This window comes from Plutella xylostella, chromosome 26, assembly GCF_932276165.1.
Source record: "Plutella xylostella chromosome 26, ilPluXylo3.1, whole genome shotgun sequence".
In the NCBI taxonomy this organism is placed as follows: domain Eukaryota; kingdom Metazoa; phylum Arthropoda; class Insecta; order Lepidoptera; family Plutellidae; genus Plutella; species Plutella xylostella.
Window position 1 is genome coordinate 6,476,692 of NC_064006.1, and position 23,902 is coordinate 6,500,593.

Consider the following 23,902-nt stretch of genomic DNA (forward strand, 5'->3'; position numbering starts at 1 on the left):
TCTATTTACATAAATTTTAAATTAGAGTCCTTTTTTTGGTTGTTTTTAAGCCATGTGAATTCAGCCCCATTTACTATACTTACCTATAAATTTATGATTATGAAGTTATTAAACTGTAAGATAAATAAATACCCATACTGCATATTATGTCCATATCCACTCTTAACCCCAGAGCTCGACCCTAAGTAGATTTCAGAAGAGTTACTAACTATGAATCTGTGTTTAAATGCTAGTAGCTTTGCGGAACATCATCTTGCCGGGACGAAGTTTGGGGGCCGCTACGGGAATACACCACTGCTTAACACATAGAACACACTAAAACACTCGCAGTGTAAATTTAGCTCTTACGATGCTGGAATTAAGGGCGATATAAAGCATGTGTAGAAAATGAGATCTAGTACTGGAGGTGAAAAGGAAGTAAGTATGAAGTACTTAATACAAGGTATCTATACTGTCCATGAAAGTATTAATAAAATGAACCCTTTCACGGGAACCCAGGACATACAGCACGATGGAAATACTCATTTATATAGTATACGCAAAAAGACCAAGCGTCGAAGAAAATTAAACAGTACACGGAAAAGACACAAATGTGGACCCAGCTTTAGACCATAAAGCAAACATCGAACGCCTTCAACTAAAGACCCGTGATTAGTAACGGAAAACAGGAAACTCATCTCAACTCTGTCTTCGGCGTCGCTACACACACACTACACAATATTTATAACTAACCAAAGAGTTCCATTGTCTCCGGGCGTGGCTGAATAGAGCGTTTCCTTTGCCGCTTCCGGAAACGATGATTAATGAAAATGGCTGCGTTTCCGTTGTCTATTGAATATTGTTTTGTTTTTGCGCCGAATGTTTTGCGTAAACATCGTTAGTGATTCAAATTAAATTAAGATCAAAGTAATTAAGTATAGTGTGCAGTGTGCGTCATTACTATACATTATTTATACTTATTAGAAGAGACCCACAATATAATAAAATTCACCATTATAAGTAGCAACAATAAATAATTTAGAATTTTTGAATCTGAAAAAAATGTATTTAAATAATGCACAGTTATAATTTAAAAATTACAAACCGCAAAAACTTTTACTCTTTCGAAAAACTCCAAACAAACCGTCTCGGTTACTCCTTTCAAAACCATAGAGTTGAGTATTAGCATAGTCACTCACCGCTGGCAACTCTAAACGGAAAGGGCGGGAAATAATTAGCCGTTTGCCGCCATTTTGCTCGAGGCCAAGGAAACTCGCCATTCATTCAGCCGGTTCCCGCGCAATGATGGCAACACTCGTATACGGGGTGTTGCTTTTATAAAGCGTTGTTTTGAAAGCGTACTAAAATATAATTGGTAGGTAGATGGATTACAAATCCATATCATATTCATATTGCCTATTACCTTAAGTATAAAATTCAGCCTGGAGTAGGTTGATTACAAGTACAAAATGGAACTTGTAATTAACCGTAATTAGGGATTTCAGATCTCTATAATAAAAGGAAATCGTTCTTTTAAGGCCTTGCCGGTAATGCATGTATATAAAATAATAAATATGTGGGGACATCTCACACACGGCCATCCGACCCCAAGCTAGGCAGAGCCTGTGTTATGGGTATCGGACAGGTGATACATCTACACAAATACATAGATAGATACGTATTAAATATAAATATCAACACCCAAGACCCGAGTACAAATATCTGTCTTTAAACAAATATCTGCCCCAGCCGGGAATCGAACCCGGGACCTTCGGCTCAGCAGTCAGGGTCACTAACCACTACGCCATTCGGTCGTCATGTATATTATGTATATTAAAATTTTAGTCCATTCGGATTCGGGGTAAATCCACTTCATTAAAGAAGTTGCTAATATAACCAGTTTAAATAAGTATGATTAAGAAAAGGTACAACGGTAATCAATAAAAAAATTAAATCGCATCTTAAAGCTGTACATTTTGAAACATCCTGTAGATTTACTTGCGCATTGAAACTTTCTTTTCAGAATTTAACTTGGCAATTTTTGTGCCAAAGTTGTGAAGATCTTTTTTAAATCGAAAAAATAATTGAATGTAACAGAAGGTTATTATAAAATATTAACTTTTGGATATTACGTGGGCGTATTCATACCGTATTCAGAAAATTTTAATGGTGTTTTTAAGTAGGTGTTACTAATACTATCGAATTATGCAAAATGCTGGGGCCATTTATTGTTGTATTATGCTTTAGAATTTTATTGAGACAGGCAAAATATCAGGAATGCAATTATTTTATACCTATCTAAAAAGATCAATTTTAAAACAACAATTCTATTCTATTCTATTCTAACAATATAAATCCACGTAAAGTATAAACGTCAACAATCCCATAAATACAAATGAATAAAAATAAAGCTCAAAGTATTGAAAATCCTCCTATATTGGTCACGTATCCCGCAGATATCCCATTTACGTCTTGGGTTGCTCGCACATGGCAACACCCGGTGGAAACTGTCAGAACATGGCGCGTTATTATCTGGGGCTAATAAAAATTCAGTGCGCGAAAATCTGCAGCCTGTGATTGGCTGACGGTCCCCGGGGCCCTCGCCCTATTGGCTGTTACTGTTTATTTCATTTTCAAATTACTTTCACTGTCTTTTCTCGCCAGCCAGTGTGTTGGTGGAATTTATTTATTTCATCGGATTTTTTTATTACGCGACAGAAAAGGGTGGATTATTCGAATGAAAATCTAGGTTTTTTTCATTTTGCTTACCTGGTTACCATTAAAATTCAATCGAAAATTTAAAATATATGTATCCGTTTCAGAATTATTAAAATACACTTACGGTTTGTTTAATTAAACCCTAATGATGAACTTCACGAATATAACGTACAAAACTAATCTAAAAAGGTGTCTATTTCTAAATGTAAACTTGTTCAAAACCCATCTTAACTTAGCACGTAATTACATTTTCACAGCCATGAAAAAAGAAATCAGCGTTTTCCCTAGCAGGTAATAAAAATACTACTTACCCCGCCATGCAAATTACAACTCTGATTTGCCCTAAACCCTTCGTATTACGGTTTAAATTGGGAACTCCACACCAAAGGTAGCCGTACAAGTGTAGACACTAAATATTATCCTTTTCAAGTGGCGCTAGTATCGTTTAAAATACGGATAAATCAACGTCTGTATTAAAAATTTAAATAAGGAAAATCTTTATCTAAGTTCAGTATAGTTATTTTTACCGTATAGCTCATTTACATTGATGGACCCATCCTGTACCTAAGCAAATATACTTTGTTCACCGACACGATACTTAAAAAAATATTAAGTCAATTCGACTCAGGCAACCGACGTATTTCTGTTCGCACTTTCATCTGCTTATTAATGTTACGTTGATGATATGATATCATATCATTATACATCAGATAATTTCAATCATCACAACCCATTACGTCCTCACTGCTGGTGCACGGGTCTCCTGATGAACGAAGGGTTTTTTCAGAAAATTTAGTACCACATTATTCCACCCACAAACTTCACAATAAATGTTAGCTAACCTCAACCTTTTTACCAAGAAATGTAATTCTACTCGCGCAAAGGATTTAAGCAGGGAATTGACTTGTCGGTAATTTGGTCTCAAACCGGGTATTCTCCAGGTGTGGCAACACTGGCAACACTTTTATAGCTCTCGGCTGTTTCCACTGAATTTATAGCGTAGCTTTCGGTGTGTCTCCTTAAATTGAATAGCTTGGTAAATTGGTTTGGAATCCTGCGGTGATAGAGTCGGGAGGTAAATAGGTAAACGTACCTATTTGTTTTGTGCGTAGACCGAATGGCGTAGTGGTTAGTGACCCTGACTACTGAGCCGATGGTCCCGGGTTCGATTCCCGGCTGGGGCAGATATTTGTTTAAACACAGATATTTGTTCTCGGGTCTTGGATGCGCCCGTAAAATGGCAATAGGCCCGCCCCCTATTACATTGGGACTAACATAACACTCTGGCGAAAAGTGGGTGCAGCAATGCACCTCTGCCTACCCCGCAAGGGAGTACATTAGTACAAAGCGTGAGTGCGTATTTTTTTTTTTGTGCGAATTTTGTTTGCCTTACCACCCACTTTTTGTAGTAGGTAGAGATAATATTAGCCCATTTTTGTTTTAATTTACATTATATTTTAACCGATTTTAACTAGGCCATATGCGTTGCACTCGCAGGATTACAATCTGTACTCTGTAGTACATTCTTGGTTCAACATAGATCATATTTTTCTTTCATGTATGATTATAATATTTATTAATGTTTCTATAACATACATATTATTGCAACCATAATTATATTATAATTTTGTAAGGTATACTTATACATAAATAAAAGTTATTGCAATATTTGAATTAATATGCTATTACTCTAGCCACTTTCCACAATATTACTAAGTAATTTCATTAAATAATGTATACAACCTATCTCTTACTTATTTATACACTCGCCATGTATCACACAAGTGAGCAACATGTACTTGGTACTTACTTACCAACCAACATAATAATATCCTAATCCTAATCCTAACTAATATTATAAATGCGAAAGTAACTGTGTCTGTCTGTCTGTCTGTTACTCTTTCACGCCAAAACTACTGAACGGATTTGAATGAAATTTGGTATACATACGGTTTAGACCCTGGGAAAGAACATAGGCATACTTTTTATCCCGGAATTTCCACGGGAAAACTTTTAAGGCGAAGCGAAGCTCGCGGGAACAGCTAGTTGAACATATAAATGCCGTGAGAAAATTAAAAAAAAAATACTATAAAAAAATACCCTATCGGAAACCCTCACCAATTATAAAGGTACCTACTCACTATAACAATGGGGGTACTCTACAAACCACTTCTCGTTACAATTTACCTTTTAATAACATAAGGACGTACTTTGTAATTGTATCCACTAGTGGACCCCTTATTAGTACAGGGGGTCACTTTAGCTTACGAAAAACTGAAAGTTTCAGAGTGTAACATGCGATTTTTTTAAACGTACCGATTGCGGCTTTCATTCGTTAAGACAGTGTTCAACAGATGTTTAGCGCCCCAAGTGCCTGTCAAATACGTTTCTCAACTCCAGTTAGACGTTATTAAAGTATGTTTGTGGCAATACAGATTTTTAAAAAGTAAATATTCAAGTCACATTTGTTAATAAAAATAAAAAAAAACTGTTCATGTTAAATAAACTAAATTAATCTTTGATGTATTGTTTATCAAAGAAATTAATACGTAAAGTAATGATAATAAAAGTGGTTTGTTACCGTTTCGGAACAATAGCGTTTGGAGAGCGGCGCGGCGCGTGGCCGGCACAGATTAATGTTCCCATAGCGACTATGTGAGTGGGTTACATTTTTTACGTAGAGTTAGGAACACGGATAGAAGTTACACAATTAATAATTTTGACGTGGATGATTATTTGTATAGATGTTTGTAATAGACACATGTGCTGATCTATTTATTTATGGCTCTGAAATTACGAAAATTAATGTAAAATTATAATTAAATTTTAGGTATAATGATGAGGTGTTGTGATTGGAAGACTCATAACAATAATCTCTAAATCCAAGTTGTGATTTATTGTAATGTGTTGTAAAATTGTTTTTAAATCATGGCAAATTCTATGGTAGGTAGGTGTATGGTAGAAAGGTAGGTGGTAGGATTTATGTATTTATTTTTACTTAGCATTGAAATAACAACATTTCTATTAATTTTCTGATGCTGTACCTCAACTCACCTAACTTTCAATTATAAACCACAGTTTTTTTTTAACATGCCGCCTCTAGACATTCCAATAATAAAACCCACCCTCACTAATGGGGTTTAAGAGTAGCATATTCGCGAGTTTTATTTAATTAGAGAAGGTAATGGGCGGCGCGTGTCGCCAAACGCACCCTCCCGATACGAAACTACACCGCGGGACTAAATACTTTGAGTGGAGGACATGGACACACTGACATAGTTACTATTATTTTACAGGAAAAGAGAGGTTTTATAAGTTTTGAGTGCGTTTATTTTAGAATTTTGTCATGAAGAAAATCTATTTATCCATAGATTGTCGAAAATAAATTACTTACATTAAGAAGCAAAATATCTACCTATGTATTCGCGAATTTTCCAAAGTCGTAGACCGAAGAACGGTATAACGACCAGACTTAACTTATCACCTTTCGGCTCATCACTTTTCCAACACCCCAAATTACTACTTATATATAACTAGCTGTTCCCGTGAGCTTCGCTTCGCCTTAAAAAGTTTTCCCGTGGGAATTCCGGGATAAAAAGTAGCCTATGTTCTTTCCCAGGGTCTAGAGTCTAGACCGTATGTATACCAAATTCGTTCAGTAGTTTTGGCGTGAAAGAGTAACAGACAGACAGACAGACAGACAGACACAGTTACTTTCGCATTTATAATATTAGTTAGGATTAGGATTTTCTAATCCTCAACAAATCTCATGAGCAAAAATTGTTATCAGATTTATTTACTTTTGGTCATCACATTCTTGTGATATACTTACCTAGGTACGCGGTGTCTACTAAACCAAGGGATTTTATACTTGTATTACGTAAGATATTGTTACTTTCACAGAATTGTAAGAAACTTTATGACAAAAGCATCCAGTGATGCAAACACGGAGATACCAAAACAAAAAAAAGGACAAAAAAGCGTAAATTGACGACCCACTCCACACTTTTACTCTTAAACACACTTTTATGTCACCAAAGGAGAGTTAAGTCGATAATCCTGCGAACAATTTCGAGATAAACGTTGCATTAAACGTAATCTTAAATTCTTGGAGAGATCGAATAAGTAGTTTGAAAATACTCAAATAAAACAACATAAGTAGGTAGGATGTTACTCTACTTTGTTGACAAAACACACGAGGGTTGCCATGCAATCTGTAGGGCTAGTACGGGGCGCATTTAAGACGTGACAAAAGTTATCAATCGCGGTCGCTCTTGAGGCTGCGCGATGTGAGTGAGCGCGATGCAAAAATTATGTCACTTCTTAAATGCGTCCCGCGGTTAGCGCATCAGAAAGTTCATATTTCTCATAGCTAAAGTGACCCTCCGTCTGTTTGAGTAACCCGAGATGCGTGTTTGTAAATCTTCACAGCTAAAAGTATAAGCCGTAGCATATAAAAGTATGAGCTGCAGGTACAATAGTTTTATGCACACTAATTCCTGAAACTTCACGTTTCGTCAGACAAGAGAAGACCTCCTGATAGCTGGGCGGTCGAATGGCGTAGTGGTTAGTGGCCCTGACTGCTATGCCGAAGGTCCCGGGTTCGATTCCCGGCTGGGGCAGATATTTGTTTAAAGACATATATTTGTACTCGGGTCTTGGGTGTTTATATTTATATTTAATATGTATCTATCTATGTATTTGTGTAGATATATCAGCTGTCCGATACCCATAACACAGGTTCTGCCTATCTTGGGGTCGGATGGCCGTGTGTGAGATGTCCCTACATATTACATTATATTTTATTATATTATATAGCTATCAGGGCCATTGGGATACTAATGAAATCAAAATCTTTATTTGCAAGAACAGACTATTATGCAGTACTTACATATCTATACAGGGTTATTGGTAAGTAGACCGGATCCTTCCAGGAGGTGATAGACGAAGGCATTTCCAGTCGATTGAACCCCATAATCATTATCCGAAACTTAACCATCATCATCATCATCACGACCCATTACGTCCCCACTGCTGGGGCACGGGTCTCCTTCCAATGAAGGAAGGGTTTAGGCCTAGTCCACCACGCTGGCCTAGTGCGGGTTGGTGGACCCCAACACAAGCAAGCTTGTGCTGAGAGAGTTGTCGGGTAAGTGGGCAACCCGACGGTCAGATGTTTTCAAGCCGCCCGAAGGCCTCTGACTAGGCTTAACGACTGCTGCCGAAGCAGCAACCGGGACCCACGGCTTAACGTGCCGTCCGAAGCACGGAAGCGTCCAGAAAAGCACCACTTGAAATTGGTCACCCATCCAATGACTGACCGTGTCAGTTGTTGCTTAACCTCAGCGATCAGTTACGATCACTGAGGCCCGCTCGACTACGGACGCTTCAACCATTTCTAAGATATTTAATATTTAAGTTTTTTTTATTTTTTTGCCTAAATTTATGCTTAAGACCGAAAATAAAAAAAACTAACCATATTTCAATAATTGTTTTGGTTGTTTTGCATAAGGTACACCTTAGTAAATTAATTAAAATTATCAAATGTGCATTATTCGACTTAATAATGCACATAATGCATTATAGGGTTCAATCGACTGAAAATGACTTCCTCTATCACCTCCTGAAAGGATCCGGTCTACTTACCAATAACCCTGTATATTGTTATGTCCATCTTGCTATACTAGAGCTATTATTGCTGAGAGATATTTAGCGGCTCGTAAGTTTATGTCAGCTTTTCACTATTACGGGCTGGTGATGATGAATGTGTTCCTTCCTAGGCTAGCGTGGTGAACAATTTAGTACCTATCTAACAACTTAAACTCAACCTCGGTCACTTCTACTTTCCTTACATCCGTATTATAAAGGCAGATAATTCCCCTAATCTGCTCTTATCGAAGAATAGGCACACTCTGCAGTTCACAGAACATCTTTATCGTGTTAAAATCACACTTCGCTGGACAAACAGTGGTAATCTGTGTGCCAATCTGACACAAAAGATGGCGGCGCTATTTATGAAAATAGAAAAAAACGTGAATGTAGGTTTGTACGAGTGTTGCGTAATGTAAGAAATGTACACCAACTAAAGTGGTTTAATACTTTTATTTCTTAATTTTAAGTATTTTTCGCAATTCTAACCAACCGTGACCTTCGGATATCACAATCAGTAACAACAACTCTTATTATGTAGGTATAGCTAACTGGATTTGCCGGTAAAGTAAATAAAGCGAAATTAAAGATCTTCTGCACGATGGGCACTTAAAGGAAAAAGCCTCCATTTTATAACTTGTGATACGCCCTTATCAATCACGCATCGAAAGCGAAAAAGAATAACCTATCAGGGCAACTGATGATAGTAACTAGGGATGCCACGAATATTCGGCAACTATTCGGTATTCGGCTTATTCACACACTTCGTGGCATCTCTAGTAGTAACTGTAGATATCACATAACATTCACAAGTATCAAAACCGCTTCACACTACAGATAATGTTAAAATAAGCATAAGTATTTATCTCACAATAGTGATATATGAATGAGATTACGTCGGGCCGGCGGATCATTCGGACAATGCCACTAGAAGTGCTTGAACCGACACTTGGAGAGTGCTTACATGTTACTTGTGTTTACTAGAATGTGGTCACCGACAAAGGACAACCTGGATTGTTGGACTTATTGTGTAAGGGTCTTAAGAAGCGAATTAAATTGGTTTTTTCGAACATATCGATGGAAACAGTCCGGTTAGGTAGACTTGTTGATATTTTAGGTTTCACTTTCATGGCTGTGTGAAGCTGAAGGAAAAATGTGTACAGCCTACGGCAGGCTGAAACTTTCAGCAGATTATGTTAAAGTTATTAAAAAACATCTGATTGTATGCAGGTATCAAACTAGCAATACGACAACGATACGATTTAATATTCATACTTTAAATATGACTGAAAATGAAAATAAATTACGAAAGAATTCCACTCACTGGTAGGTACCTACTTAGGGACCAGATGCCTATATCTTCTAAAGATTCTTCGAAATTCTTGGTATGTATAGGAATCATTGTTCAAATTCTCGAACAATATTTTTACTTTACAATTATTCATAATTATAAAGTTAGGATTTCGTGTTGATAAGGTAAGCTTTTGAAATAGGTACCTACTGTAAAGGTATGAAAAAATAACATATACTTACACCTACCTACTCACCTATTAACATTCCACTAACCCTATCTCTCAAGATATACGGCTGAAATTGCAATACCAAGGGTTCTGTTGTACGTGTCGTTGATGTTACATCTACGGACTAGCAAAAGGGTAGCGCATGAAATATGTATGTATGTATATAGACGGTCGGATGGCGTAGTGGTTAGTTGCCCTGACTGCTATGCCGAAGGTCCCGGGTTCGATTCCCGGCTGGGGCAGATATTTGTTTAAAGACAGATATTTGTACTCGGGTCTTGGGTGTTGATATTTATATTTAGTATCTATCTATCTATGTATTTGTGTAGATATATCAGCTGTCTGACACCCATAACACAGGCTCTGCCTAGCTTGGGGTCGGATGGCCGTGTGTGAGATGTCCCCACATATTATATTATTATATTATACTAGCTGTTCCCGCGCGCTTCGCTTCGCCTTAAAAAGTTTTCCCGTGGGAATTCCGGGATAAAAAGTAGCCTATGTTCTTTCCCATGGTCTATAACGTATGTATACCAAATTTCATTCAAATCCGTTCAGTAGTTTTGGCGTGAAAGAGTAACAGACAGACAGACAGACAGACAGACAGACAGACAGACAGACAGACAGACAGACACAGTTACTTTCGCATTTATAATATTAGTTAGGATTATGTATGCGGTGACGTGACACTCGCGGAGGCAAAATTGAGACTTGTGATGTGAAAGTAGGGAGAGGGACTTTTAAGGTTTTCTTAGATTATTTAATATTTAATTTAATATTTATTTATTTTAACACTTTAATGTATACATAAATACATAGGTACAGTAAAATCTTAAACTAAACTAGTATACAAGGGCGCACTTATCACCTATACGCGATCTCTTCCAGTTAACCCTGAAGCCTTAGATCCCTGAGCCTCTAGTACGGGTTTTATAATTTAGAACGAAAAAAGTTTAGGTTTTCTTCTGTCATCTGCATACATTATTTTATTTGTTTAGAATATAGATACTAACATAGGCTAAGTACATTGTAACTAATATACCTAGACCTTTAGTTGTCTGTTGAATAAAATAAATAAATAAATTAATTAATTATCTGTCAAAAGTTTCGTGATAGGTAGTTTACGCTTCGTGACGGCATTTTGTAAGTGGAACTTTTTCACTGCTCGTGAGTGTATATTGTATTGTAACTGGTAAATTATATTTTATTTTTTGTGCAATCTAATTAAAATATTTTTTTTATTTCAGATAATAAAATCCATAGAATAACATTTAGATTCAGATTATATCAGGTTGGCTGGTAGAAAATGCTTTTAGCATTAAGTCCACCTTTTTTACACTTATGTACCTATATGTCATATTTTTGCAATAAAGTATTAAATAAATATAAATTAAAATGAAATCTTCTTCCACACTTACCTATCATTCTTTCCACACCGCATCCACTCATGCCTCTCCTTGATACAATATGATTTATAACCTCCCCCCTCCCCCCTTCCACTGAACCCCCCTCGAATAAGCCAATGATATCTGTAAGAAATACCGACATCTAACTCCAGATAATATGATAACAGAATGTGGGTATGGGTATGTTTGCGGTAAAAGTAACTCAGAGATGGATGGAAAAGTTCATAATTTCGTTGATTTACAATTATAACAAAATATTGACGTTTTTATTCTATGATGCTCTGTTAAATGTTACCTACTTCAATATTGCGGAGTTTGGTGCTATTATCACTGGAACTATTTCACGTTTTTATTAATGTTTGTATAATAGTGTGGAAGAGTGAAAGCTAGCCCCTACAACACAGGGAATCCTAGTGTAGGGACTAGAGATAAGATGCATTTGTGTGTACCTTTACTTAGCACCACATAAAGGATTTGTATTTTTGTATTTGTATTTAATGTATTGAGATGTCCAAATCGACATACAATTTCATGATCATCATCATCAGCCCGTTATCGTCCACAGCTGGACATAGGCCTCTCCCAGGGAGCGCCGCAACACTCTGTCCTCGGCTTTCCTCATCCAGCTACTAAGGTCGACGCTCCAGCGGTCTGGAGGGCGCCCAACGCTTGTAAGCCAAAAGTGGATGAATCAGCAACATATTACTCTGATTTTAGAAACGGTTGTCTGGAAGAGATCGCTTTTAGCGATAAGACCGCCATTTGTGAATTTCTGTTTTGTTTTGTTTTACGGTGTGCAAATAAAGGTTATTATTATTATGCATGCACGTTATTCTATGGCTTTGGTTCTTTTACGCTGACGGCACCTTTGTCGGTGACCACATTCTAGTAAACACAAGTAACGTGTAAGCACTCTCGACTCCAAGTGTCGGTTGAAGCACTTCTAGTCGCATTGTCCGAGTGATCTCCTATTCAAGATAATCTCATTCACGTATCACTATTTAACAACAAATATAAATCAACCTATTCATTTATAAGTAATGCATTAATATAAGGTACTAAGGTAATTTTGTAAAAAAATTAGATCGTTAGTATTATCCAATTATCCATAAGTTAAATATTTTATTATTTTACCATTACGCGATGGATGTTAAGGAGCGGGGTCTTCTGGTACAGGTATTTCTTACTTAAAAGAAGGCCCCAGCCAACTCATATTTTTGAAATTTATGGTACTGCAATAAATATTTTTGATTTTTTTTTGATTTTGAGATTAATATGCGGTCAAGCGCACTAAAGGTTTTTAAGGTGCAACAGAAAATAAGCTGAATCGATTTTGAATAAATACTTATGGGAAGATAACTCGTGAAGCAGAAATGCCTTGGGGGACAACTCGCCCTAAGAAAATCTGGCCTTCGGGCGAGTTGTAGGTACATTTCAGAAAATTGCTAGGGGTTGACTGGGCCGATCCAGCAGACCAGTTATACAGAAACTTAGGAAACAAATATAAGATCCAATTTACTAATAATTCTGTATTATTTATCTAATACCGCATGAAAATGGTTCTTTTCATGAGTATAAGTACACCCGCCCCATCTTTATTTTACTGAATGGGGCCAGTACAGCTTCGAATAATCTATTTCAGTGGAATCACTTTCAGATAAATTTTCAGCATATTATTATAATTTTTGACCTACCTATGTACAAGTTATAAACTAACTACGTACCACATTTGCGTTGTTAACCTAGAAAGGTAGCCGGTAGTGTGTCGCGGCGCTTCTTGGCAGAGGCCTAGGTCCAAAAGTGGCCGAATACGGGATGATGATGATGACTTATTCTATGAAATGATGACACATCTACTACTGGGGCACGGGTCTCCTTTAAATAAAGAAACCATTTTAGTCCACCACGCTAGCCTAGTGCGGGTTGGTGGACTATATAGTCTACATACTATGTTTTTTTATCTTCACTAACAATTTAGCTTGCATACCTATGGATTGTTTGCAAAACCCACTGAACCGTAAATTTCTCTACACTAGGTAAGTATATTACTTACTTACTTATATCTCTGCTCTTTTAGTATTCGGCAACCTCTTGATCTCGAGGCGAGGGTGCACAAAGGCCGAATGCAGGGAATCTACTTAAATGAAAGTGGATTTATTATTACAATTAAGTACCTATAGCTATAGCACGCAGGAGGGCTACCATAACATTTTGCTGAGCTGGAAGGTATTGTATTTTTTTGTTATGTTTTCTTTTAATTTTACACACTTTTTGTTTGTTGTTTGTGGGTGTCTAAAATAAATATATTTTTAATATTTGTAGGGAAACAAGGTTCCTTTGGGCAATGTCCGAAAAAAATCAACAACGCTCATAATTTTTCTGATGATAGGAATAACCGTCCGTATCATCCTAAAAAAATCTCTTTTTCCATCGTCTCTATCAGCCAAAAAAAATAAAATTGCTCATTGAGACGATGGAAAAACTCCTAAAGTCCGTAAAATCCCCGTTTTGTGAAACTTGAAATGTTTTTATTTTTATAAAATTACTAACTACTGATACGGAGGGTTATTCCCATCATCAGAAAAAATATGAGCGCTGTCGATTTTTTTTGAGTTTCGGACATTGCTCAATAGTTTATTTTGACCAAGGACGTAAGTTTTCAGTGATCCACTTCTATGTATTAATTATAATACTTACGTTAGTAATAAATAGGCACATGTATAATGTAGTTACTTCTACATACCTAATATATAACTTTAAACCAGTGTTTATAACATGAAAGCTCAAATAAAGCGCGCGAAAAATAAGCGAAAATGACGGCCCCAAAACGTTTTCACAATACATGATCCAATTTTTACACTCATTATATTCGGTATTTAGCTACAACAAATAATAGGGGATAAAACATAGTAACAAAAGTTAGAATAGCGGACAATAGGCGGTACTCACAAACAAACACTGCGGGTGGCATAGCACAATAAAAATAATGGATAAACAGTTTTGGAACATCCCTAAAATCGGACCATAGACTTTGTAGAGGGCGCCATAGAGTCTTTTTTTATCCGAGAAACAAAGGATCAAAATTCAATGAGCCATGATGTTAAGGCTACCTACACCATTGTGAGAGCAAAGTGAGTTATTTAGAAATGAAAAGTGTATTTTTTTTGGAGAAAAAAATATTGTGCGAATCGGATACATATTCGATTTGGTGTGTAAGCCGCCTAATAAGCAGATGAATCTTTTTAAGAACATAGTTTTTGCACAGACATGGCGTCCATAGTATGAGAATAAGTAAACTTTATTGTGTCCTTTGATCACTGGGAGAAATTATGCTGTTGAAAATAGTTAAGTCCACCTGACTGTACTATCAATATCTTACCTACGGTACATATGTAGGTGTATGTTTCAACACACATACCACTCAGAACTAAGTATAAGTAGGTATATTTTTATTAGTCTACATTGTGTTTACGGTAGAGGTAAGTATTCTATTATTTTATCTCAGATACCTAGGTACTTACCAAATTGACTACTGCAAATGTAAAGTTGTCAGATTTGCATTAGGAACCGAGATATAATAAATAATCAAATACAACTCAATAGCCAATCAAAATAAGTCTCAACATAAAATAAACGTTAAAATTAAAGTAAAACACTACCCCTCGACTATTTGTGTAAACAGCGCCATCTCTTGGGTGGTTTCAGAACTTCTAGTTATATGCAATACTAGTGCCATCTACGCAATAAAAATTTAACTAATTGAGAGACTGGTTAGCTAGGGAACTTGATGTTTTTGTAATTTGTGAATGTAATGTAATTTGAGGTAGTCAGCGTCAAGGTGCAACAATGTCATGGTTTTTCAATAGATGGCACTTATCAATACTTTTTTTTCTATTCAGCTAATAAGTAGCAATTTATGGCCGAGATCCTAGTAACTTACATTGTATTATTTGTATTGTATACTTACCATGCATAATAATGATATTTATACCGTAAGTATTGGCTGACGAACCTCAGGCAGCCCGGTCAATAACTCCTTGAAATATCCCTGAATGACTAACTCCTGTATTAGTCTATTTGACCTTTAATCCGGAGGCTGTAATAAGTTGCACCCATTTGGTACATTTTGCGACTACAAATCAAGATGAATCTTAATTTACAAAAAGCAAGTTTGTAATAAATATTTATGTAGTATTTAATAACAGCGAAAATTTTATAAATAAACAAACAAAATGACTAAAACTAGTTAAAATGCCTTTCCCCTGCAAAATTATAGCAGAGTTCACGTGCGAACTATCGGAATGTCCCAGAGCTTCGCCGGAACCAGCCACGGCGGCAGCCGGAGCTCCAGCCACGACTATATGAGATGTCCCTTATGCCCTCAAGACTGCAACGCACGGTACAAAGGTCAGAGAGGTGTGAACATCCACATTGGGAAAACTCACCCCACGAACCCGCCCTCACATCCGCCCACCCCACCATTAAACGCGGATAGCTCCACCCCATCTGAGGAACCTTTACACGAGCAGCTGATAAACTTTAAAAAAACACATCCAGTAGTAAAAAGGATCCCACGGGGTGCCCGCCTAAGCGTGGCAAATAAACTCAGCAGCGTGCTAAGACTCGTCATTGATGAAAACTCAATAGAATCGTGGAAATCCCTGTTTTTTTTCACTTACCAAACCCTACATATTGATGAAAACACCAGAAGACACACCTCTCTGACCCAAGCAATAAAAAACAATTGCTCAAACCCGCCTTCGGAAAAAAATCAAACCAATTTCATTTACCACTCTAAAGAAAAGTATAAAATCATAGAAACCAAAATAAGCGATGGCGACATAAAAGGCGCATCCCAACTTATGTTCTCCAACGACTCCGTCGCCCCAGACACCCCCGAGACGCTACAAGGCCTACAGTCGAAGCACCCGCCACAGCCGCCCTCCGCCCAGCTCCCCGACGCCCCGGCCAGCGACTCCGCCCCGCTGCAGGTGCTCGGGACCGACGTGTACGGGGCCATCATGTCTTTCCGCTGCGGCTCCGCCGGCGGACTGGACGGCCTAAGCCCCCAACACCTGAAAGACCTCCTCGCTAGCACCGGCCAGGCAGGAGAAACCCTGCTGAGCAACTTGACGGCATTGATCAACCTTATGCTAGCGGGGAAGGTCAACACATCAATTGCCCCCCTCATGTACGGCGCCAGACTCTGTGCCCTCAACAAAAAGGATGGGGGCATAAGACCCATCGCCGTTGGCTCCACCCTCAGACGTATAGCTTCCAAAGTCTGCTGCCGTCAAATTCTACCAAAGCTAAGTACCTACCTGCAACCCCTCCAACTCGGTTTCGGCTCCAAGGGAGGATGCGAGGCCGCAGTCCACGCACTGCGGACTTATATCGAACACGACGGTGGCGAGGTTGTCCTCAAAGTCGACATCAAAAACGCATTCAACTCAATAGACAGAGGTACATTCCTAACTGAAATAAAAGAACTCACACCAGAAATATATCCATACCTCTGGCAATGTTATTCATCCCCATCCTATCTCATCTACAATTCAAATCGCATCCACTCCGAGGTCGGTTGCCAACAAGGCGATCCGCTCGGCCCCGCCATCTTCAGCCTCGCCATCCACAAAACGATATCCTCCCTGAAGTCGAAGCTGAACATGTGGTACCTTGACGACGGCACTCTGGGAGGCGAGTCTGACACCGTGCTCGACGACCTCCGTACACTCACGGACAATATGAGGGAAATAGGCCTGGAACTCAACAGCGCTAAGTGCGAAATTTTTATCCCATCCCATATATCCGAAGCGAGAAAATCGATAATCATCCAACGTTTCAACGCATTAGCCCCCAATATTAAAATACTTGACGAAACATCTCTGCGCCTCCTCGGAGCTCCCATCCATGAACAATCAATTAACAATTTCATATCTGAAAAAATTAACTCTTTCACCAACAAAATCCCACACCTCCTCAAAATAAGTAAACACATGGCATTTCAAATAATCCGGTACTCGCTGTTCGTCCCCAACTTCACATATATACTAAGATGCAGCCCCATTTTCAAAAACAAAACAATTCTTTCAGACATTGACAACCTAATACAAAATTCTCTCAGTAAAATATTAAACCTACCATTCAGAGACCGCGACTGGCTCCAGGCCTCCCTACCCATCCGTTTCGGCGGCATCGGTGTCAGAAAGGTGTCGGACGTAGCCCTGCCCGCCTTCTTGTCTTCAACCCACAGCACGCTGGCCTTGTATAATAAAATTATTCACCCATCTTTGGGTGTTTCTGAGGTCTCGTGCTGTGGTGAAGCCAAGGAGGCATGGCAGTCGATCTGCCCTGGTGAGGCACTGCCCGAAAACCCGCACTCGCAACGTCTGTGGGACGAGCCCAAATGCCTGTCTACAGGAAGGCACCTGCTCGAGACGAGCACTAACGATACAGAGAGGGCAAGACTCCTGGCGACAGCAGAACGCGAGTCAGGCCTCTGGCTCCATGCCCTGCCCTCGCCGAAGATAGGAACCTTCCTCGACGACAGGTCTTTCCAGACGGCGATCGGCCTTCGCCTTGGCATCAAAATTGTCCAGCCCCATCACTGCATATGCGGAGCGGAGGTCAACCAACTCGGCCACCATGGCCTCTCGTGCAGACGCAGTGCCGGCCGCCTGTCCCGCCACGCCGCATTGAACGACATCCTGCGCCGGGCCCTAGTGTCAGTCAACACTCCGGCGGTGCTGGAACCTGCCGGTGTCATTCGCGACGACGGGAAGAGGCCCGACGGGATGTCGCTCATTCCCTGGGCACACGGGAGGTCGCTAGTGTGGGATGCCACGTGCGTCGACACACTGGCGGCGTCACACGTCCCACACACATCCAGGGCAGCGGGAGCGGCGGCTGGTACTGCTGAAAACCTGAAACGGGAGAAATACAGGTCGCTCGACAGCACATACTTATTTCTCCCGTTTGGTGTTGAAACCATGGGGCCATGGGGTCCGGACGCCAAAAGTTTGGTCAAGGAGATCACTTCCCGGCTCGCAGACGTCTCAGGTGACAAACGAGCCGGGGCGTACCTCCGCCAGCGCCTGAGTCTGGCGATCCAGCGGGGCAATGTCGCCAGCGTGTTGGGGACCCTTCCACAGGGATCAGAGCTAGATGGGCTATTTTATTTATAGTTTTATAGTTTTTTGTATAATATATAGGTAGTTTAAGTTGTAACATAGTGTATTATTTATTATTAGGCTTAAGTTATTATATGCAGTAATTGTACATTTTTAGTAGAACTTAGATAAACTAAGCTTAAAACTTAAAAACAGCGATAATGTTAACAGGAAAACTCAATTAATCCCTAGATGCAAATGACGTATTTAATGTATTGCACAAAAAAAACACTGGAATAATACTTAAAACTTTAACAATAAATATATTTTGCAACTTTAAAAATAAATATATTTTGCACAGGTAATTCGGTACTTAGTAATTTTTGTTAAATATCTAGGTAAGTACATCGAACATAATACTTAAATGTTGTACCTAAGTACCTCTTATACATACATACTAACCCCCTTATTCATAGAGAAGTTACAGAACGTTTTAACTAATAAACTGTTTTGTCCCTCTCCGACAAAGAACAATTTGTTCTTTGACAGAGAGGGACAAAACAGTTTATTAGTTAAAACGTATTGTAACTTTTCTATGAATAAGGGGGTTAATATACTAATAATGTATTTTATTTTATCACAGTTCAACTTTAGCTTTCATTTTCATTCGTCGATCCGACAGAGTCATTTGCAAGCTTTTCGGTTCAAACGCTTCGTCGACTATTCTAGAAGCAATTATCTCTTTGTACACGAAGGCTGACTTCCTCGGTGTTCGGGTTTTTTCAGCCGCATCAAAGTCCACTTCGTATAGACCGAACCTTTCACTGGAAACAGAAATAAAACATTCGTTTATGATAGAAATATTATCATGATAAAAAATATGGACAAGTCAAACAAATATACATACACCATCCTCATAACACTCTAATTTCAAATCCTTTATAAAACTAAATAATCACAAAACCTTACCTACTACCATATCTATTTTACTACTACCTACCTACTGATTATTTCTTGTAACCTGTGTTAAATGGTGCCAATAAATGATGATGATTATCTAATTCTTTTTTCTTTCATACCTACCTAAATTTTCTTTTTTCTTTTGCAATCCTTTTTACTGGTTTTCCTGTACCTCCTGTAGGTTGGCTGGTAGAAAATGCTTTTAGCATTAAGCCCAATTTTTGTACATCTATCTAATATATGTGCAATAAAGAGTTAAATAAATAAATTACCTCAGCCCGGCAGTCCATTCAAAGTTATCCATCAAACTCCAAGCGGCATAGCCCGACACCTCGGCCCCATCTTCTATGGCCAACAGTAGCGCATTCAGATAACTCCTCATATTGTCTACCCTCTGAGTGTCATCAAGCCCAGGGTCAGAAGACCACCCGTTTTCTGTGATGACGATGGAAGGGTAGTCGTATTTCAGGTTTAGGTAGATTAGGGCTTTGTATAGGCCGTACGGTGCGCTCTGTGAAATGATGTAAGTACTGTGTAAAAAATTTGTATGTACTTTATGGGGACTTGTGCACGTTTATCTTACTATTCGAGCAGTGACAAAACTAAACGTGATTTTGTATGAGAGTGTAGTGGTGTAAAAACCTGCAGGAATATTTGGGGAAAAGAGTATTAGTGTGCGTATCACAAATAAGTATTAATTGTCGACTGTAGTCGATAGTAATTCGATAGATCACTATGCGTTTTATTTTATTAGTTTCTAACGTTACCGACAGGGGCGCTGATCAAGATATCATTTAAAATTACTATCAAATTATGCTATCGACTTGAGTCGACAATATTCGTGATTCGCACACAGTCGAACAAATCTCAGAGACAATAGTTTCTATACAAACAAACGATCAAATCTCTTTACAAATATTATCGTAAATTCTATCTTACCCTCAACCAAGGCGACTTGGCCACCGCCCAGTGCTTAGAATAAGTCAGTTTGACATTAGCGTCGTGTTCGAAGGAAGGCGACGGGTGGTTATTCTTCTTAGGTCTGGATACGAGCGAGGTGGTGTAGTGGTTCATCGCTAGAAAGTCCGCTGAACCTATAAAACATAATAAATTAACCATAACATAGTAAGTATATTTTTTGTTACTTTACCTAACTATTTAGATAGGTAGAATAGTCTTTACTTGTGCAACAAAAATAATAAAAAATATTACAAGTTGTAAGTTAATTAGGGTACAAAAGGCAGTCTTATTATTAAAGCGATATCTGCCAGACAACCTTTAATTCAATAATATTATATTCTGAGTATTCATACGATCTTGAGTGGGTTTACCTACCACGGATAGCGCTTATCTCGTCACTAGTAAGCACTGGCAGTCTAGACTTCCTGAATCCTTGTTCCTTGCTGTTTCTCGCAATAATGTCTTTCACAACTTGAGGGAAATCCCCGGTCTTTGAGAATATCGGGTTCACGTATAGACCGATCTGAAAATTAGTGTAATCTTTAGTTATAAAGGTCGACAATAGATGGCGCTAGGCGATTTGTTCGCGTTTTGCTTCGCTTCGCCTTAGAAAGGTTTCCCTTGGGAAATCCGGGATAAAAATAGTTTTTATTGTTAATACAGGGTGTCAGCTTCCTGCACAACTGATTTGAAAAAAATCCGTTCAGTAGTTTTTACGATTTTAAAATTTTTAGAACTAATTTTGATTATATTCAGATTCTAGGGAGCACTTACAGTAAATTCCCTGTATTCGTCAGTGGCTTGTACATTCTCTGTCGCATTGTTAAAAGGGTCCAACCAGTTTACAGCTATGGAAATGCCGAGAGAACCTGAAATTAAATCTAGAGTTAAACTTTGTCCGTGATATAACCGCGAGCAGGTCAATGTCCTACATACAAAATGTTTTCTTTTACATTTCTCATTTAAATTTAAGTAAGGACATAGTCAAGTCTACTATTTCTTTATTATTGGTACCTATTACGTGAAATATGTATAATAATATGTACATAGGTTACTACTCTTTAAAAAGTAGTTATATGTATATCAAGCTGATTAAATAAAAAAACATGCAAAAACATGCATGCATGCATAAATGCCTATGAATAATATTATACGTAAAGTATAATATATTTTTATAGTTTTATTTATAACTTTAATTACAAGAACAAAAAAAAAATTCTTTTATTTACCAATCCCTTAGTAGATATACAACCGTATAAAACTAAATATTAAATTTAGTAAGTATGTTTACAACTATTGCTAATCAAAACAAAACTAACCTTTATTCTTCACCCGGTACTTTTCATTGAACATCTTCCAGACTCTAGAGTGAGCCAGCAACACGTTCTTGACGCAAATATACTCAGCTATCCCTTTCACACTCACGAAGGGAGCCATAGTGCCGTCTCCATAGCCTTCCATACATATACCATTGGGCTGGTTAAACGTAATCCAGTATTTCACTTTACTCCCATATCGTTCAAGCAGATTTCTAGCATAATCCTCGAACCATAAGATTGATAGTGGATTGGCCCAACCGCCTAAGTCTTGCAGTTTTTGCGGGAGGTCGAAATGGTACATGGTTATCATTGGTTCTATGTTGTATTTGAGTAGTTCGTCGATTAGGTTGTCGTAGTATTGGAACCCGGCCTCGTTTTTGTTGTTTGTGAACCCTGAAAAATTTAATAGAATTGTATTGCACTAACACTTAATGGATGAATGTTATGGATAGGAAGGGATCTCTAACAGGTAACTTCAGTCGCAGCAATTTATAAAAAATATATTTTTTTCCTGGTCCAATGAACCTTAGCAATTTCCGGTTGATGATGGTTCAGTATAATGTCTGGAAAAATTATCAGTAAAGGACCAAAAGGACCAAATAGCAAATCTGTTTATCCAAAATACTTAGACACTGAAATAGAAACAAGAAACAATTAAAACTGTTCCATACATTTTGAGAGTAGACCTGCTAATATCAACCACCTTATTTAAAAATTAAATAGGGGATGGGTCAGATATCTGCATGGCAGACTGTACATAAAAACATTACCATCAGGGAACACCCTTGACCAGGATATGGAGAACCGGTAGAAGTCCACCCCGAGCTCGCGCAGCATCTCCACATCACGCTTGTAGTTGTGGTATGAGTCCGCCGAGACGTCTCCGGACGTGCCGTCGGAGATCAGCTCCGGGTGCTCATGGATTGAGCGGTCCCACATGCTTTCGCCTTTCCCTGAAATGTATGTTAGGGTAGTTGGTTAAGAATAGTATGTTTAGTGTGTTTAAAAAGAGTTTCTTTAGGTGGTCATTTTTTATCTTTAGGTGGTTCCTGAGCCTGGCTCATAGAGGAATCTTTTTGAATATAGTATTAAGTTTAAACTAAATAACAAGATCATTATTTTAATTATTCCTTTAGAATTCTTTAGCATACTTTGACCCCTCTTTGATCATAAATATCCTTCCACCATAAATAAGGTTGCCTTGAAAAAATCGAGCAATAAGACTGCCATTTTTGTACATATGTGTTAGTATTTAAGTTAAGTAAGTTTATTTTATGTGTGTGTACAAATAAAGAATATTCCATTAATCTAAATGGGCATACATTTACATAAAGTTACTTTACATAAGTAATTATTTAAAAATGCATTTGAATTTAGATAAGTACTGAAATTCTGTTTTTTTTTTACAAACCATATTGTATTTGTTTTAGACAGATATACCTAACTGATAAATAAATAATTAAACACTACCATGGAGATAATTACTTCAGGATTAGCAGGAAATGGGCTCTAGGGCTCATATAAAAGAAAAATATTTACTAAAAAGAAAGGTAAGAATATTAAAAAATTACCATCAGCATCCCAGCCGCCCTCCACTTGGTATGCAGCTGACGCCACTCCGAACATGAATCCTGGAGGGAACCTCCGGACAGCACCGTCTGACCAGGCTAGGCATACCACCAACTGACTGCATAAATTGATGAAAAGTTAAATAAGTTTTAAAGTTCAGCAATAAGTATAAATTTTAATGAAACTATAAGTTCAAAGACAGAACTTGATTAGTGCATTAGGCCCATCTCATTTTAGAGTAACACTTGTCATGTTTTAAAATCTGAGTAAAAAAATATATTAAACTACTTACCAGTAAAGAAAAAATAACAAATAATAAACCATGTTTCATGCAGGCGTGTAGAATTGATAATGAAAGTCATTATCTATGCTGAGCCAATATGCTTCTATTACGTTATCAGTTTAATTAATTACAATGATAAAACACATAATAAAATAGGCAAATTTATAATTATCGCACAAGGTGTTTACTCCAAAAACAAACAAGTTTTCAAAGTTTCAGACTTTACTGCAGGTTCATTGACAGATGACAACAGCATAATTTTAAGTGACACACAATGACAATCCTTCGTCATTGGTGACACATGACAGTTTATTGATTGACATTATAAATGTCAGTGTCAACGTCAAATTTAGGGTATTTCCTTTTTAAATTAGGCTTAGCTGCCCTGGATTCAAGCCCTTCTCAGCCATTAATTATCATAAAAAACCAA

The 23,902-nt window shown here is 38.0% G+C and overlaps 1 protein-coding gene across 1 annotated transcript; it reads right to left on the reverse strand.

Moving 5' to 3' along the window:
* Nucleotides 1-18,678: 18,678 nt before the first annotated feature.
* LOC105397351 (myrosinase 1) lies at nucleotides 18,679-23,690 on the reverse strand. The gene is made up of 10 exons (XM_048630607.1): nucleotides 23,482-23,690; nucleotides 23,192-23,307; nucleotides 22,391-22,573; nucleotides 21,621-22,013; nucleotides 21,076-21,170; nucleotides 20,677-20,824; nucleotides 20,281-20,435; nucleotides 19,614-19,852; nucleotides 18,991-19,205; nucleotides 18,679-18,840 (listed from the first exon to the last, which is right to left on the reverse strand). The coding sequence occupies exons 1-9, from the start codon at nucleotides 23,511-23,513 to the stop codon at nucleotides 19,019-19,021; spliced, it is 1,548 nt and encodes a 515-aa protein (XP_048486564.1). The 5' UTR covers nucleotides 23,514-23,690; the 3' UTR covers nucleotides 18,679-18,840; nucleotides 18,991-19,018.
* Nucleotides 23,691-23,902: the final 212 nt, after the last annotated feature.